The 15,465-nt window shown below is 31.3% G+C and overlaps 1 protein-coding gene across 1 annotated transcript in view; it reads right to left on the reverse strand.

The window, feature by feature from the left end:
- Positions 1 to 3,943: 3,943 nt before the first annotated feature.
- Positions 3,944 to 15,465, reverse strand: part of LOC126887461 (lysosomal aspartic protease-like) — a 53,943-nt gene continuing 42,421 nt past the window's right edge. Inside the window, exons 6-9 of the mRNA XM_050655004.1 lie at positions 10,329 to 10,484; positions 8,782 to 8,941; positions 6,312 to 6,404; positions 3,944 to 4,279 (exon numbers count right to left, since the gene is read on the reverse strand). Of these exons, the coding sequence (XP_050510961.1) occupies positions 4,124 to 4,279; positions 6,312 to 6,404; positions 8,782 to 8,941; positions 10,329 to 10,484 (565 nt within the window). The 3' untranslated portion in view covers positions 3,944 to 4,123. The remainder of the gene's footprint in view (positions 4,280 to 6,311; positions 6,405 to 8,781; positions 8,942 to 10,328; positions 10,485 to 15,465) is intronic.

Here is a 15,465-nt window from a genome sequence, read left to right on the forward strand (position 1 = left end):
ATAAGTATAAGCATTGGTCCACAGAAAAAAATTGTATCCTTTACTTTCATAATATCGTTTGGTTTAAGTCTTTAGAATTTATAGTATCCGAGATACGATATTTCAAAATTCTATAGTCACGCTATTTGTGGACCATTTTCCCCATTTTTTACACACTTTTTAGACCATTCATCAGCGGTAAAAAAAACTGTAAAACCGTGAAATTTTGAGAATCGACACCGATTTTAATGAAAATTTGGGTTTAAGCTCTGTTGACACTCTTCTTCAAAATCTACTCTATGCTGAACTGCGCTGTTACCCTGGAGGTGAAAACAACCCCATCTAGGGGATGAAAATGTTTTAATCAAAATAGCTATGGAAAACGATAGAGTGACCAATTCTGAGTAAATTTTGTGATATAAAATTTTTTTGCCAAATGGACACTTTCCAAGTTATTTGCGATTGAAACTATGCATTTTTCATTGAAAAAGCTAACGTTTTTCATGAATAGCTAAAAAAATAATTTTATAGAAAAAACCATTGAAAATAAAATTGTAGCTAATAAAAAACAAAGAGATTTGCGTCAGAAAACCCTAGGTAAACCCAATAACGACTAAGTTATTGCTCTTTAAAAGATGGTTATTTTTGAACAACCTCGAAATGGAGAACCTTCAATCGCAAATAACTCGAATGTAGTTCAATTTTTGGGAAAATTTAAGAGACATATTTTAAAGCTAATTAAAAAATATGTCAAATAAGCTCTCACAAAAGTTTTTTGCATAAGAACTGACTGATTTATGACGAAAATAATGTCGCTCTCTGCCTTCTTCTTTTTGAAATGTAAAAATTAAGCCCTCGTCGTTACAATCCTAATAGAAATGAATAGCTTCCCACTTGAAATTAACTTTATTTAGGTATAATTGATACGATCAATGTGATTTGACCCATTTGGAAGGCTTAAATTAGAAAAAATAGGTGATTAAATCGAAAATGACATTTTTAAAATTTAAAAAAAGTGCATTTTTCTTAAATGAACCTCAAAGTATTCATGATATAAAAACTAAAAAAATAAAAATTTCGAGTAAAAGAAATTCTACAATTATTTAAAACATTTTTTCATATTATGAATACTTTTAGATTTATTTAACAAAAATGTACTTTCTTTTAAAATTTTAAAAATGTTAGTTTCGATTTAATCACTATTTTTTCTAAACTAAACATTCCAAACCGGTCGAATCACATGGATCGTATCAATTATACCTAAATAAAGTTAATTTCAAGTGGGAAGCTATTCATTTTTATTAGGATTGTAACGATGAGGGTTTAATTTATTTTTAGATTTCAAAAAGAAAAAAGCAGAGAGCAACTTTATTTTTGTCAAAAGTCAGCCAGTTAATATGCAAAAACTTTCATCAGAACTTTTATTGGAGCTTTAAAAGATGTTTCTTAAGTTTCCCCAAAAAAATGCACCATATTCGAGTTATTTGAGATTAAGTGCTCTTTTTGTTTATTTATTACCTACAATTTTGTTCTTAATGAATTTTTTTTGTTTAAATTTTTTAGGTTATTCATGAAAAACGGTTATGAAACGTGAGTTTTTTCAATGAAAAATGCATATTTTCAATCGCAAATAACTAGGAAAATGTCAATTTTGCAAAAAAATTGTATAGAGAACAATTTACTCAGAATTGGTCACTCTATCGATTTCCATAGTTATTTTGATTAAAATTTTTTCCCCTAGATGGGGTTGTTTTCACCTCCAGGGTAAAAGCGCGTTTCAGCATAGGGTAGATTTTGACAAAGGTTATAACTACTAGGTACCTAAATCCAAAGGAAATCGACCTTGGTTCTCAAAATTCCACGAGAAAATTGCTGTTGATTGGACTATTGTTCTATAACTTTTTTCTATGCGTATTTAGTTATATGCAACTGACATTTAATAGAAAGATTCTAGGTCCTAGTAGATTTTAGGACTACTTTTAATCGGTATGATTGCCTGATTAAATAAAAATAAAAATATACCTAAATGAAAAAAATTATTTTATGTACTTTAAAATGGTGCCTCATATAAATCTCATCATAATCACCAAGTAGCGCTACACCAGCATTAAAGTATCAGATATTCATAAATTGAAAATAAAACAAAACGTTTACGAATAAATACACCTTTGTTAAAACTAAAAAGAATTCTCTTATAGATACTTTTATCGCATACATTTCGTTTTTTTCAGTCACAGCCTTAAAATAATATTAGGTAGCACTTTTGTACAGTACAACAAAAAATAAGATATTGTTCTTTGGGTTTAAACAAGCGCTTCTATATATACTACAGGACAACGTCTGGAAGCAAACAATATTAAATTGTTAATTCATTTATGTGCTGCATACTGTGTGTGAAAAAATAGTTCTGAAAGAATGAATGGAAATAAAATATTGTGTTCTATTTAGTTAGTAAGTCGTATTTATACTTAGAGAAGATTTATACGCAAAATCTTGGTCCAATGCTATTTAAATGCGTTCATTTTTTTTTCGAATACTCAGAAAACGAATAAAATTTTTTGAAAAATTTAAACGCAGATTGAGAGATTACATTATTACCGAGAACCAAAAGTTTCTGAAAACATCTATAATGTTTATGTTAATAAGTTACAGCGATAAAAAAGAGAATATTTAGTCTGATTTTTAAGTTCAAAAATTTCATTCAAAAGAAACCTTTTGTTTATTCTAAGGGACTTTCAGTCCTCGGTAATAATGTAATCTTTCATTCTGCGTTATATTTTTTAAATAGTAAATTTATTAGTTTTCTCAGGATTCGAAAAAAAATGCATTTAAATAGCATTGGACCAAGATTTTGCGCCTACTCCCTTAATTGTTCTTGTTATGATACATTCGCAAATAAAGTTTCAAGGTTGATTAAAAAAACAGAAATAATATTAAATTTTTTTAAATCACTGAAAGGGGAGTCGTGAACTGCAATGACGACGTCGATATGGGGGGGGGGTCGTCTGTAAACGACGAATTACGACGAAGGAGGGGGATGTATTAAAAAGTTCAAATTTTTTACGACGTAGTTTATGGATGCCCCCCAACCCTGAGCGGGCCTTGGCTGACTGTACAACTTTTTTCCAATTCGTTCGGTCTTCCATCAACCTAGGGTCAAATGGAATGTTCATTTTCTGGAGATTTGCTTGGATGTTATCTCTTCATCGCATTCTGGGACGTCCGAGTGGTCTTTTGCCTGTAGGAATCTCCTCCCATACCAGTCTTACAAGTATCTCTTTATGAAGTCTGAGCACGTGGCCTGCCCATCTTCATCATTATCATCTTGGTGCTACAGCCCTTAGAGGGCCTCGACCTTCTCAAGCTTTCTACGCCATTCTGTTCTGTCCCTTGCTTGCATTTTCCACTTGCCGACTCCGATCTTCTCGGCATCTTTTGTTACCCCGTTCATCCACCTCAACTTTGGTCTACCCCGTCTTCTCATTCCCACGGGTTGAGCTGTTAGTATCTTTTTTATCATGTTCGATTCAGGGGCCCGGGCTACATGTCCTGCCCACTGTAGGCGGTTTCGCTTAATTACAGTGATATTGCCCATCGTAGTCGCTGTGATTTCCCTAATTTTTTGGACAATATTGGCGTCATTGCTCCTTTTCCAATCTTAATATAAATACCCCATTGTCTGCGCTTTAATTACTTTCGTTATTTTTGGTTCATTATAAATTATACAATTCGATTCATTAATTTCTGTAAAGTATGTTGACTGAAGCTGAATCTTTATATGCACCATATATCACAACTAATTGTAAAACCGAATAAATTTTTGCACTAAATGCGAAAATATACTTTTGCGACAGGCACGTCAATCCTACTGACTGCGCCAATTATATTTCTGTTTCACGATAAACAGTTTTTAAGTATAAAAATATAGGAACACATAATTAAAAGTTTTAAATAAAAACTAAAGCAATGTTTTTAAATTTATTCACACTACAAAAATGTCTCTTACAGTTACAGATTATCGATTACTATTAAACATACTTGTAATTATCAGCTTATATGATTTCTATTATTTAAACTATATATTTTAGTTATAAGTACATTTATTGTAAAAACTTTAAAGTAGTAATAGACGTAGAGCTTCAGATTATGCTGCTCTGACAAAACCTATGGTTTTATCCTCTATGTTGTAAATAGTGTAATATTGAGACAAAAATGCCCCTCCAAATATCCATGTGTTTCTTCCCATAGTGTCATCAGGAACAAAAGCCGAAACGCATGTTGTGCTTGTTTTATTAGACTCCTAGAAAAAAAATATCGATATTTTATTAGCGTTATTATTGTATCAGTTTTGTAATAATTTGAAGTAAAATAATTTTGTGGCATTCTAAATGAAAAGACTGGTTTATTTTTATTGTGAACATTTACGATAACCAAAAAAGATAATGAAAAGATGCGTTAAAATATGTAAACAATGTTTATTCGTCTCTGAGCTCATTTAGGTCATATCAGAAATGTAATGCGTATTGTTTTTCTTCTTTAAATGCCGCATCCCAATCGGAAATTGGATATTATCGTCACTATTTTTATTCTATCTATCGATACTCTGAAGAGTTGTATGAAACTGCATTTAAACAAACAATCCCCTTAAATTTTTCAACTATGACACTATCTTTCTTCCGGTGGCGCCCAAAATCCCGACAGCCAAAATCCCGACGGCCAAAACACCGACACGCCAGAATCCCGGCAGGTCAAAATCCTGACATGCAACAATCCTCGCATAAGCAAAAATCCCGACCACTATATTTTGAATATTTATTGTTCCCCAAATCATATTATGGAGTATTGAAATTGAAAAATTAATTACTCTACTAAATACGGGTACTAATTATTATAGTCCGTCCGCTATAACTTTTCCCATGCGGTACGATTCATTTACAATCAAATTAAGTCAAAACAGAAAGTAAAACGAACGTTTTATGTATTTTAAAAGAAAAAATCATTAAACACTTCATTTTATAATATAAAACTTTTTACTGAAATGGAAGGTTGTAAGTGACATGATAATATCTATTATATGAAAGTAAACTTGAAATCAGGATTTGATTATACATATATTACTGGACTATAAATTGGCAAAAAAAATTGAATTCCATGTTAGAACCCATCTTAGAAATATTATTTAGAAAATTAGTTCATATTAAATGGTAAATACTTATGGCCATAAACAAAAAACCAGAAATAAATGTAATTATATGTTAAAAAGGAACTTATCAAACCTGTCGAGATTCTGGCGTGTAGGGATTTTGGCCTGTCGGAATTCTGGCCTGTCGGTATTTTGGCTGTCGGGATTTTGGCTGTCTGGATTTTGGGGTAGACTCATTTCTTCATATTATACTCCTTCCTCATCTTATATTTCTCTGTATTATCACTCTTAGCATTTCATATCGCTGTATCTTGCTGTATATTGCAGTATCGAAAACATGTAAGATTTCAGAGATCTTACTCCCAATTCTAATGTAAGGTTTCTCTTGCAGAGATTTTTTACATTTTACAAACCCATTTCCTGCTATTTCAATGCTGGGTCCTATTTCTGTTGTGTGATCATTATTTTCTGAAATCCAGGTTCCCAGGTATTTGTATTTATCAACCCTTTCTATCGGTATATTTCCCAACCGTATATTGGTTTTAATATTAGTTTTCTTAGTTATCATCTGTTTAGTATCTCTATGTTCATTTTCAGTGCATATTTTTCACAAAAACTGTTTGTTTTGTAATGCAGACAGTAATGCTTCTTCAAAAATAGATTCACTATATGCATTCAATAGTAATGGAGACATAATACATCCCTGCCTAGCTCCTCTCCGGATTTCAATTTCTGGACTGGGTTGGTTCGTTATCTATTACAATTTTTGATCTTTGATTCCAGTAAGAGTTTATAATTTCGAATAATTTGTCATGTCTTACTTTGCCAAATGCTTTTTCAAAATCAATATAATAAATATGCACATCTACACGAAAATAACGAATATCTGATTCCTACTACGTTTCTGAACCCAAATTGACTATCATGGATTTTTTCAAGAATACCTAATTTGAAAACATGACTTATTAATGATGTTGTTCGGCATTCACTGTAATCTTTAGCGTTTGTATTTTTAGGGATAACACAAAAGGTGGAGAGTAACCATTGTTGAGAGTAATCAATAGGTACCATAAAAGTTAACAAGTTTAGAAGAGTAAATGAAAAACAAAATATTAAGCAAAATATGTCTAAATTGCCTACGACTGAATTTATCGCGCTTGTTCAGATTTATTAACAAAATTCCTCTTACCTTCATTATATATTGCTTTCCTCCAAGTCTAAATGGTTGTCCACGCAAATATATATCCAATTTAGGCATTTGATTAATAGCATCACAATTTACCTGTAAATAGAATAATTTAAACATATCAAAAGCATACATAAACATATCAAAGACAAAGATTATGATAGTGGACAGACATAGCAATCATCCACGCATAACCACCATTGACCGGGTCGAGGTTGTGAGCTCATACTTATATCTAGGATCATTGATCACAAATACAGGGGCACTAGAAGAAGAAATACCTACAACGTAAATGTCATCTAGCAAAAGTCGCCGTAGGAAAGATGGTCAAAATATGAAAGGACTCTCAAATTTCACGAACTCTAAAAATGAGGTTGATGAACTACTTTATATTCCCAATACCGACATACGGATGTAAATATTGGACCCTGAGACAATCGAAAAGAAAGATATATTTCACTAAAATGTCCTGCTGAAGAAGAATGTTACGCATTCCATGGACCGACCACAGAACAAATAATTCAATCTTAAATAAGCTAAAGGTTCAGACTTTCCTGGAGAGCCATTGGTTCCAAAATCCAACTCCAACAATTAAAATACTTTGGACATGTTATGAAAGCAGATATAGAAAACGTGGAGAGACTTATTATCCAAGTAAAGGTAGTAGTCCGAAGACTACAAGGAAGATCTCCAACCAGAGAATGACCAGAGATCTCCTTGGATATCCCCTTTTATGTATTGTATCTCCTTTCACAGAGATGTAAACTATAGATAGTCCAGAAAGCCACTGCGCATCCGCTAGGAAAAATATTCTGATTCGGATTTTTTGCATAGTCTTACTCAAAAAGGACTCCTTTTAACAAATTTGTATGTTGCCAGGACCAAAAGTGGGTCAAAAATTTTTTAAACGTTTTTTTTTTTGTTTTTTTCCTAAAATTATTTTTTTTTGCATGGAACAAAGTTTTTTTTAGGGTTTTTGGATCATTATAAACAGAAAAGGTCTTCAGTGATTTTTCTCTAAAGTTGATAGTTTTTGACATATAAGCGATTAAAAATTGAAAAATTGCGAAATCGGCCATGTTTAACCTTCAAAAACTATGTGAAAAACTTAAAATTTGAATGTTGCCAAGGTAGGTAGATATTATTTAATAATCGATTGATGAAATCCCGAAGAGTTTTGTGCAATACAGTATTCAAAACTACTTTGTTTTTTAATTTCTAATCACGCGTGCGCGACACTATTTTCCACCGTTGCATGTGTTTACAGTATGGTGCAAATGAAAGGAATAAATTCGTTATTTCGTAAACCGGCGACTTTAAGGAAAAAACCCGAAACAGGTCGATTTTTATTTTTAAGTTATGATATTGTAGCATTTATGGTATACTAGTGACGTCATCCGTCTGGACGTCATGACGTAATCGGTGATTTTTTTTTAATGAGAATAGGGGTCGTGTGGTAGCTTATTTGAAAGGTTCTTCAATTATCTATTCAGTAATGTAAACATTTACATAATTATTTATACAGGGTGTCCAAAAAATTTTTATTAAATTAAATTATTTGACAAAAAAGAAGTAGAAGGACACCCTGTATAAATAATTATATAAATTATTATATAACTGAATAGAGAATTGAAGAACGTTTCAAATGAGCTAGCACACGACCCCTATTCTCATTTAAAAAAATCATCGATTACGTCATCACGCCCAGATGGATGATGTCACTAGTATACCATATATGCCACAATATCATAACTTAAACATAAAAATCGACCTGTTTCGGGATTTTACCTTAAAGTCGCCGGTTTACGAAATAACGAATTTATTCCCTTCATTTGCACTGTACTGTCGGTGGAAAATAGTGTCGCGCACGCTTGATTAGCAATTAAAAAACAAAGGAGTTTTGAATATTGTATTGCAAAGAACTCTTCAGGATTTCATCAATCGATGTTTAATGAATATCTACCTACCTTGGCAACATTCAAATTTTCAGTTTTTCACATAGTTTTTGAGGGTTAAAAATGGCCGATTTCGCAATTTTCCAATTTTTAATCGCTTATATGTCAAAAACTATCAACTTTAGAAAAATGTCACTAAAGACCTTTTCTGTTAAGTTTGGAATGATCCAAAAAACCTAAAAAAACTTTGTTCCTTGCAAAAAATATAATTTTAAGAAAAAAAAACAAAAAAACGTTTAAAAAAATTTTTGACCCACTTTTGGTCCTGGCAACATGCACATTTGTTAAAAGAGGTCCTTTTTGAGTAAAATTGTGCAAAAAATCCGAATCGGAATATTTTTCCTAGCGGATGCACAGTGGCTTTCTGGACTAAGAGAGAATAGAGGTGGATATACGTTTGCTATTAAGAAAGGATATAGGCAAAGAACAACACCATACTTCGATAAATAAATAAAAATCTACTCAAAGACGATGCATCGCATGTTCAAATTTCTAATAATTAGAATTATTATACTTACAATGTATCTACCGTTTTGTAGTTTAGCATTAATAATCTCATGAATTTGATTAACTTCTTTTGATGGACCATTTATTTCATTTGTACTTGTGTCAGCAATAGCTTTACAACCACTTTGGCAAAACGTAGAAACGTGTTTGGGATCTTTCGTGTAAATCATTCTAAAAATAATATTTTATATCAAAATAAACATAGACGGTTTTAGTTCAGGGTAATAAGGATTTCCTCAGGACACTCAAAGATCCAGGTAGCTGACTACTTTTTTAGTTATTGTAGACCTACCTAGACCTAGAAAACCTACCTGTTTCCTGCCTAGAGTTCGCGTCCGTTTTTTAATTATTAACAATTTATTGCAAAAATCGCGATTTTTTCGATTTTTTGCACCCTATTCAAAAGCTAAACAATTGACATAAAACTACAAAATTTAATTTTTTAGAACATTGAAAAACCTTCAAAATACCGATTTTTGAAAGTTAAAAAGTTAATTTGTTGCTTCGAAAATTGCAAAATAAACGAACGCGAACTTTAGAAAGGAAACAGGTAGGTTTTCTTGTTTTCTTCCTATAGGTCTACAATAACTAAAAAAGTAGTCAGCTACCTGGATCTTTGAGTGTCCCGAACATGGTCTATTTCCAGCTTATTACCCTGGAGTATTTCGTTTTGATTTAATTGGAGTCTCTTAACCATACTCTGATACGTATTTCTTGGTTTACCCGTTATAAAAGAGGATTGTCCATGCCATCAGGCGATGCTAGGAATCTATTCCACTAATTCATCAACAGTTTTGTAGAATGTAATACGGTAATATTTCCTTGATAATATTTATGGTGTTCCGTGGCAGTGAAGTAACGCAGAATGACATGACAGGCGGGATTGTGAAATATAGGTTATGTTGAAGGTAATGTGCTGCAGCACATGCTATTAATCAAACTAGTAATCAGTATAAGTTGGAATATATAATAAAACTAAGAAGAAATGAACAAGCGTTTTAATCCCCAAAACAACAGGTTATGTGCCCAGACAACGGGTTATGCCCATTTCTCTATAGAAATAAAATATGGCAAGTACAATAAATAATACATTTAATATTGAGCTTTTGAATGGCACTACTTATTCTGCATGGAAGTATAGAATTAAAATTATTTTGGAAGAAAAAGAAGTTGAACAATGGATTACTACCGAGTTCAAAGAGAATAATTATACAGATGAGATGTACAGTACAAAAGTACCCGTTATGGGTTTTCGATATAAGGTAGTCCCGATATATGTTATGGGCTGTGATTACCAATAAACGCCGTAGGTCACGTACAGCATCAGGTTGTGGTCTCCAATAGACGCCATAGGTTGCGTACAGCGTCATGCCAGACGTTGCATACAGCGTTTTTCGGTCGCCGGCAAAATTTGATTTGTTTCGTTATCAGTTGAGTGAGATCTTTCAATTTGTTTTGCCAATAAAAGCAAAGTAAATGTCTAAGTTATTCCTTGACTTTGAGTTTTTTCCTTGTCTAGGTATACTAAATTTTAAGACTTAAATATTAACATACTTACTTCTCTACATTGAACTGCCAATATTCTGCAGTATCAGCGTTTAAATAGACTATAGTATCCTGAATGATTGATCCATTCGGATAACTAGTTTTATGCACATGTTTTGGGTCAAAGAATCCCAACATAACATTACCTCCTCTGTTAGAATTACGGTCCCTAAAAATAGGATTTTTATATTTTAAATATTTATCACATATCACCAAAAAACTTGAGTATGCTGAAGTATGACAACGATTGCTGTGTTTTCGAGTATCTCAAATATAAATTTGATGAAATTAAGCATATAGTCGGTTCGCTAGACTCATACACAACTGGCTAGTGATTTTAGTACGTAATTTTGCCAACTGGGTAAAGTTGGCAAAAAAAGAATTACTAAATAGTTAGTAACTTTGCCAAAGTTGGCAAAATTGGTCAAAAACAAAAAAATTACCTACTAAAATCACTGGCCAGTTGTGTCTGAGCTTAGCGAACCGACTATATCTATAGTCGGAAAAATGAAAGAATAAGAATACCCATGAACGATCACATCAATCACATATTTTGCTGGTTTTTTTTTTCATAAATAACAAACGAGAGAGATAGATTATTAATAATCTGAATAATATGTGATTGATGTGATCGTTCATGGGTCTTATGTCGTTTTATAAAAAAGATATTATTACCAAAATTAAAGATAATAAAAAATTTAATACACTTTCCACTTAAAGAACTAAACTAGCGTTATTTCAAAGTGAGTTATGGGTAATTGAATGTATATTTTTTCGACGAGTACTCAAATCTAAGTATTCAAGTTTACATAACGAGAAAACGATGCATTTTATATAATATACTTGTTAAGCACTTGTCAAAGTACTTCGGGATACCTATCAAATGAGCTGCAGTAGAAGTTAATAGCATCAAAATTAAGCAAGTTATGATGAAAATAAGAGAACCCTTTCGATTTTTTTAGGAAAAAGTGAAAAATGAAACATACGCCATTTCTCACAAGATTTTCTTTAGGTTAAAATAGTTAATGCTTTCAACAATTTTGACGGGTTTAGAATGCATATTTTTGAAAAAAAGATATAATTTAAAAAAATCAGAATTTTTAAAATTATCGTACTTTTCATTTTTTTTGATAATAACTCCAAAAATACTCAATATACGTAATAAATAATATATAACTAAATTTTAGTTTTTTCTGTTCCAAATACTTTATCCATTTTACTATTTCCGTAGAGGAAAAAAGAACCGAGATAGAAACGTTTAATATTTCAATTTTGCTGCGAGGACCATGTAACCGGGGCCATTTAACCTTTTATTTTTAAAAAAGTGAGAGGTTTAAAAGACTAATTTTTACATTTTTTAATAGCTCTTGGAATCAAATTTTAATTAGTTTTTAGGCGAACGTTACATCTTAAAAATTAACGGAGTTATTTACAAAAAAGCAATAACATTTTTTGGAAAATTTTTTAAAAGATACATTTTGAAACATTTTTGGTGCATAAATTTTAATGCTATCTATCAACTTGTTCGAGGGCTTATTTGATAGATATTGAACTATGACACTTTGACTATGACACTCTATGAACTTTGACAAAAAATAAGTCTATCTTATAAAATGCACCATTTTTCCGGTATTTAAGCTTGAATACTTAAATTTGTGTACTCGACGAAAGAAAAATACATTCAGTTACCTATAACTCACTTTTAATTAACATTGAAAGGTTTTTCTAGTAAGGAGTTGATTTGATTCTTTATTAGCCTTAATTTTGATAATAATAACTTTTTTGCAAAAACTTATAGTTTTTGAGTTATTTATGAAAAATCGGTTAAAAACATACATTTTTCTCAACAAAAATTAAAATCTTTGATCTTTAATAACTCAAAAGTTTTGATTTATTTTAATAAATTTGTATAACAAATTTTGCTTATAATTTGTCCCTCTATCGAATTTTGGGGTTATTTTTAATAAAATAATTTTCACCCACGAGGAGAGGTGGCATCCACCTCCAGGGTAAAAGCGCAAGTTGGCACCATGTCACCTTTGTTCCTTGAGATATCCTCTAACCACTCACCAATTTTCATGCAAATCGATGGAGGTTCAACGAAATCGGAGGTAATAGCACATATCCACCTTCAGTGACTGTACTAATGGTTTCAGCAGGACGGGACAACCTGCCACATGGCCAGGATGATTCTTCGAATAGTGCGCGATCATTTTGGGAGATCGCCACTTACCACACCTAACGCCACCCACCTGATGCGTACAGATGGGGAATGCTGAAGAAGGCAGACCGATACTCCGTCTGACATTCCGGAATTGCGGACTAAATTAAAGATTTTTTCGTGCTAGAGGACATCTTTAACATCTGTTTTATCGGAAACGCCGTCGTGAATAACGTTTGCAAGCCTATATCATGTATACTAAATATACAGGGTGGGTCACCTCTAACGGGACGGAAGATTACAGCGAAATGGTAAAAGATTGTTTTCGAAAAAAATTTTAAATTGGTAGTTTGTAAGTTGATAAAATCTACATTTTAAAATTATTTTGAAATATACAGAGTGTCCCACTAAATGGCGGCGTATCAAAGTTATATTTTTTCTTATGGAACACCCTGTATTTTATTGCATTTTTGATTGTCCGCAAAAAATAAGGTATAGTTTCATAAGGCTTCCCTATACCTATGTATAGAGTGTTCTGAGTTATGGTGACTTTTCTTAAAATGTAAAGTTTTAAAAGAAGGCTTATTGTCAAGTTATTTAAGAAATTATGAAAAAAATACTTTTAGATCTAAATAGTTGGATATTGGTTGAATGTATTCCATGATTAATTATTACACAATTATTTACAGTTTCATTATTGGATTATTCAATGTGTCATATGATGCTTATTTTAAATGCAACACCATGTATATTAATACACCATTATACTAAACGGAGTTACTTCTTTCGAATTGTATATAGATGTCCTATACCTAGGTCTAATAGTTATTGCGTAATTTACAATTATTTAAATTCTTAATCTGTAAATCGAGTTTAAAACAAAAGATGTATATCATTGTATGACATCGTCATTTTATGACAGTACGGTCTGGTAATTATCAAAAATATAAACATCCGTGTATGATATTCAAATTTAATTGCTCCTAAAAATGAATAATCATGTTATCTACGAAAGAGTAGACATGGTACTTTGCATTGGGGAGTGTTTGCAAAATTGTATCTTACCTTCTTAAGTTTACGCTCAAAAGTATCCTGATAGAGGATCTAAAATCTCTTACCGTGCTACTGGTAATGTTGCATACGGAAAGTTAAATAAAAATAAACCAGTTATTTGTGATGACGTCAAGGAGCTTGATGTCCTGCTTTCTGTTACGGAAAACCCAAATTCTAGTAAAGAAAAAATTTCGGGTGAATTGTAAATCAGTCAAACGACTGTTAGAATACTTAAGAGAAACCACTATTATCCATAAAAATCTCAACTACACCAGTATTAGACCAAACAGGATTATGATAAATATTTAACTTATCTAACAATAAAACACTGAAAACGTTTGTTTTCTATACTTCCACAAAATTTATTACAACTATGTGACTACAGTTGTTTCGGCAAAGTGCCTTTCTCAACAGCTCCCCACTCCTCAACCTCTTCAGTTAAATACTTAAAAAGGCAAACAGATTGTAAACTATATCACTTGAGAAAGGCACTCTGCCGAAACAGCTGTAGTCACATAGTTGTAATAAATTTTGTGGAAGTATAGAAAACAAACGTTTTCAGTGTTTTATTGTTAGATAAAATGAACTTCCATCAAGTAACGGTCGAATCCATCAATTTAACTTATCGCTTATGGACTTTAGACTTTATAGAAGATCCTGATTTTTTTAATGTATTACATATATACAGACCAATACCTACTTTTCATAATAATGGTCTAGTAAATAGACATAATTTTCATTTCATTATGATACAGTAAACAAACATTTATTTCGTACAGTTTAAAAATCGAGAGTGATTGATTATAAATATTATTTTTAAAATCAATTTCCCGTTTAAGAAAATTGTAAATTACGCAAAAACTATGACTCCTAGTTATAGAACATCCCTATACCATTCGAAAGATGAACCTGTGCTTAGTACAATAATTTATTAATATATATGGTGTTTTCTTTAAAATAAGCATCATATTAAATAATCCAATAATGAAACTGTAAATTTTGAACACCCTGTAAATAAATGTGTAATAATCAATCATGGAATACATTAATTATAAAATAAAAACCAGACCGTACTGTCATAAGGTGACAATGTCATACAATGCCATTAATTAACTACATCTTTTGTTTTAAAATCGATTTACAGATTAAGAATTTAATTAATTGTAAATTACGCAAAAACTGTGAGATCTAGGTATAGGACATCCATATACCATTCGAAAGAGGTAAAATTAATTAGTATAATTATTTATTAATATACATGGTGTTCCATTTAAAATAAGAATCATGACACATTGAATAATCCAATAATGAAACTGTAAATTTTGAACACCCTGTAAATAAATGTGTAATAATTAATCATGAAATACATTAAACCAATATCCAAATATTTAAATGTAAAAGTAATTTTTTTATAATTTCTTAAATAACTTGAGAATAAGCCTTCTTTTAAAACTTTATATTTTAAGAAAAGTCAACATAACTCAGAACACTCTGTACATAGGGATAGGGAAGCCTTATGAAACTATACCTTATTTTTTGCGGACAATTAAAAAATGCAATAAAATATAGGGTGTTCCATAAGAAAAAATATAATTTTCCCATATAGCACACAACGTCCGATGGACGTCCATATAACGTACATTTAAAGTCCAAACGTCCATGGACCAAAACTAGACATAATATGTATGTACATTACGCGACGTCCATCGGACGTTTGATTTCAACGTACATTGGACATCCATTTGTGGTCCATGGAGATTTTACACAAAAAGCGACTATTATTATGAGTAATTATATTTATATAGCTTCTTATGTTTTAATCAAAGCAATATTATTAGTAGAATACAAGAAGCTTCTAATAAATGTAGTCACATATTTTTTCAGCATCGAATTAAAACACTGAACCACTAAAATTATTTTAATTAAACTTATATAA

This window comes from Diabrotica virgifera, chromosome 6, assembly GCF_917563875.1.
Source record: "Diabrotica virgifera virgifera chromosome 6, PGI_DIABVI_V3a".
Lineage (NCBI taxonomy): Eukaryota > Metazoa > Arthropoda > Insecta > Coleoptera > Chrysomelidae > Diabrotica > Diabrotica virgifera.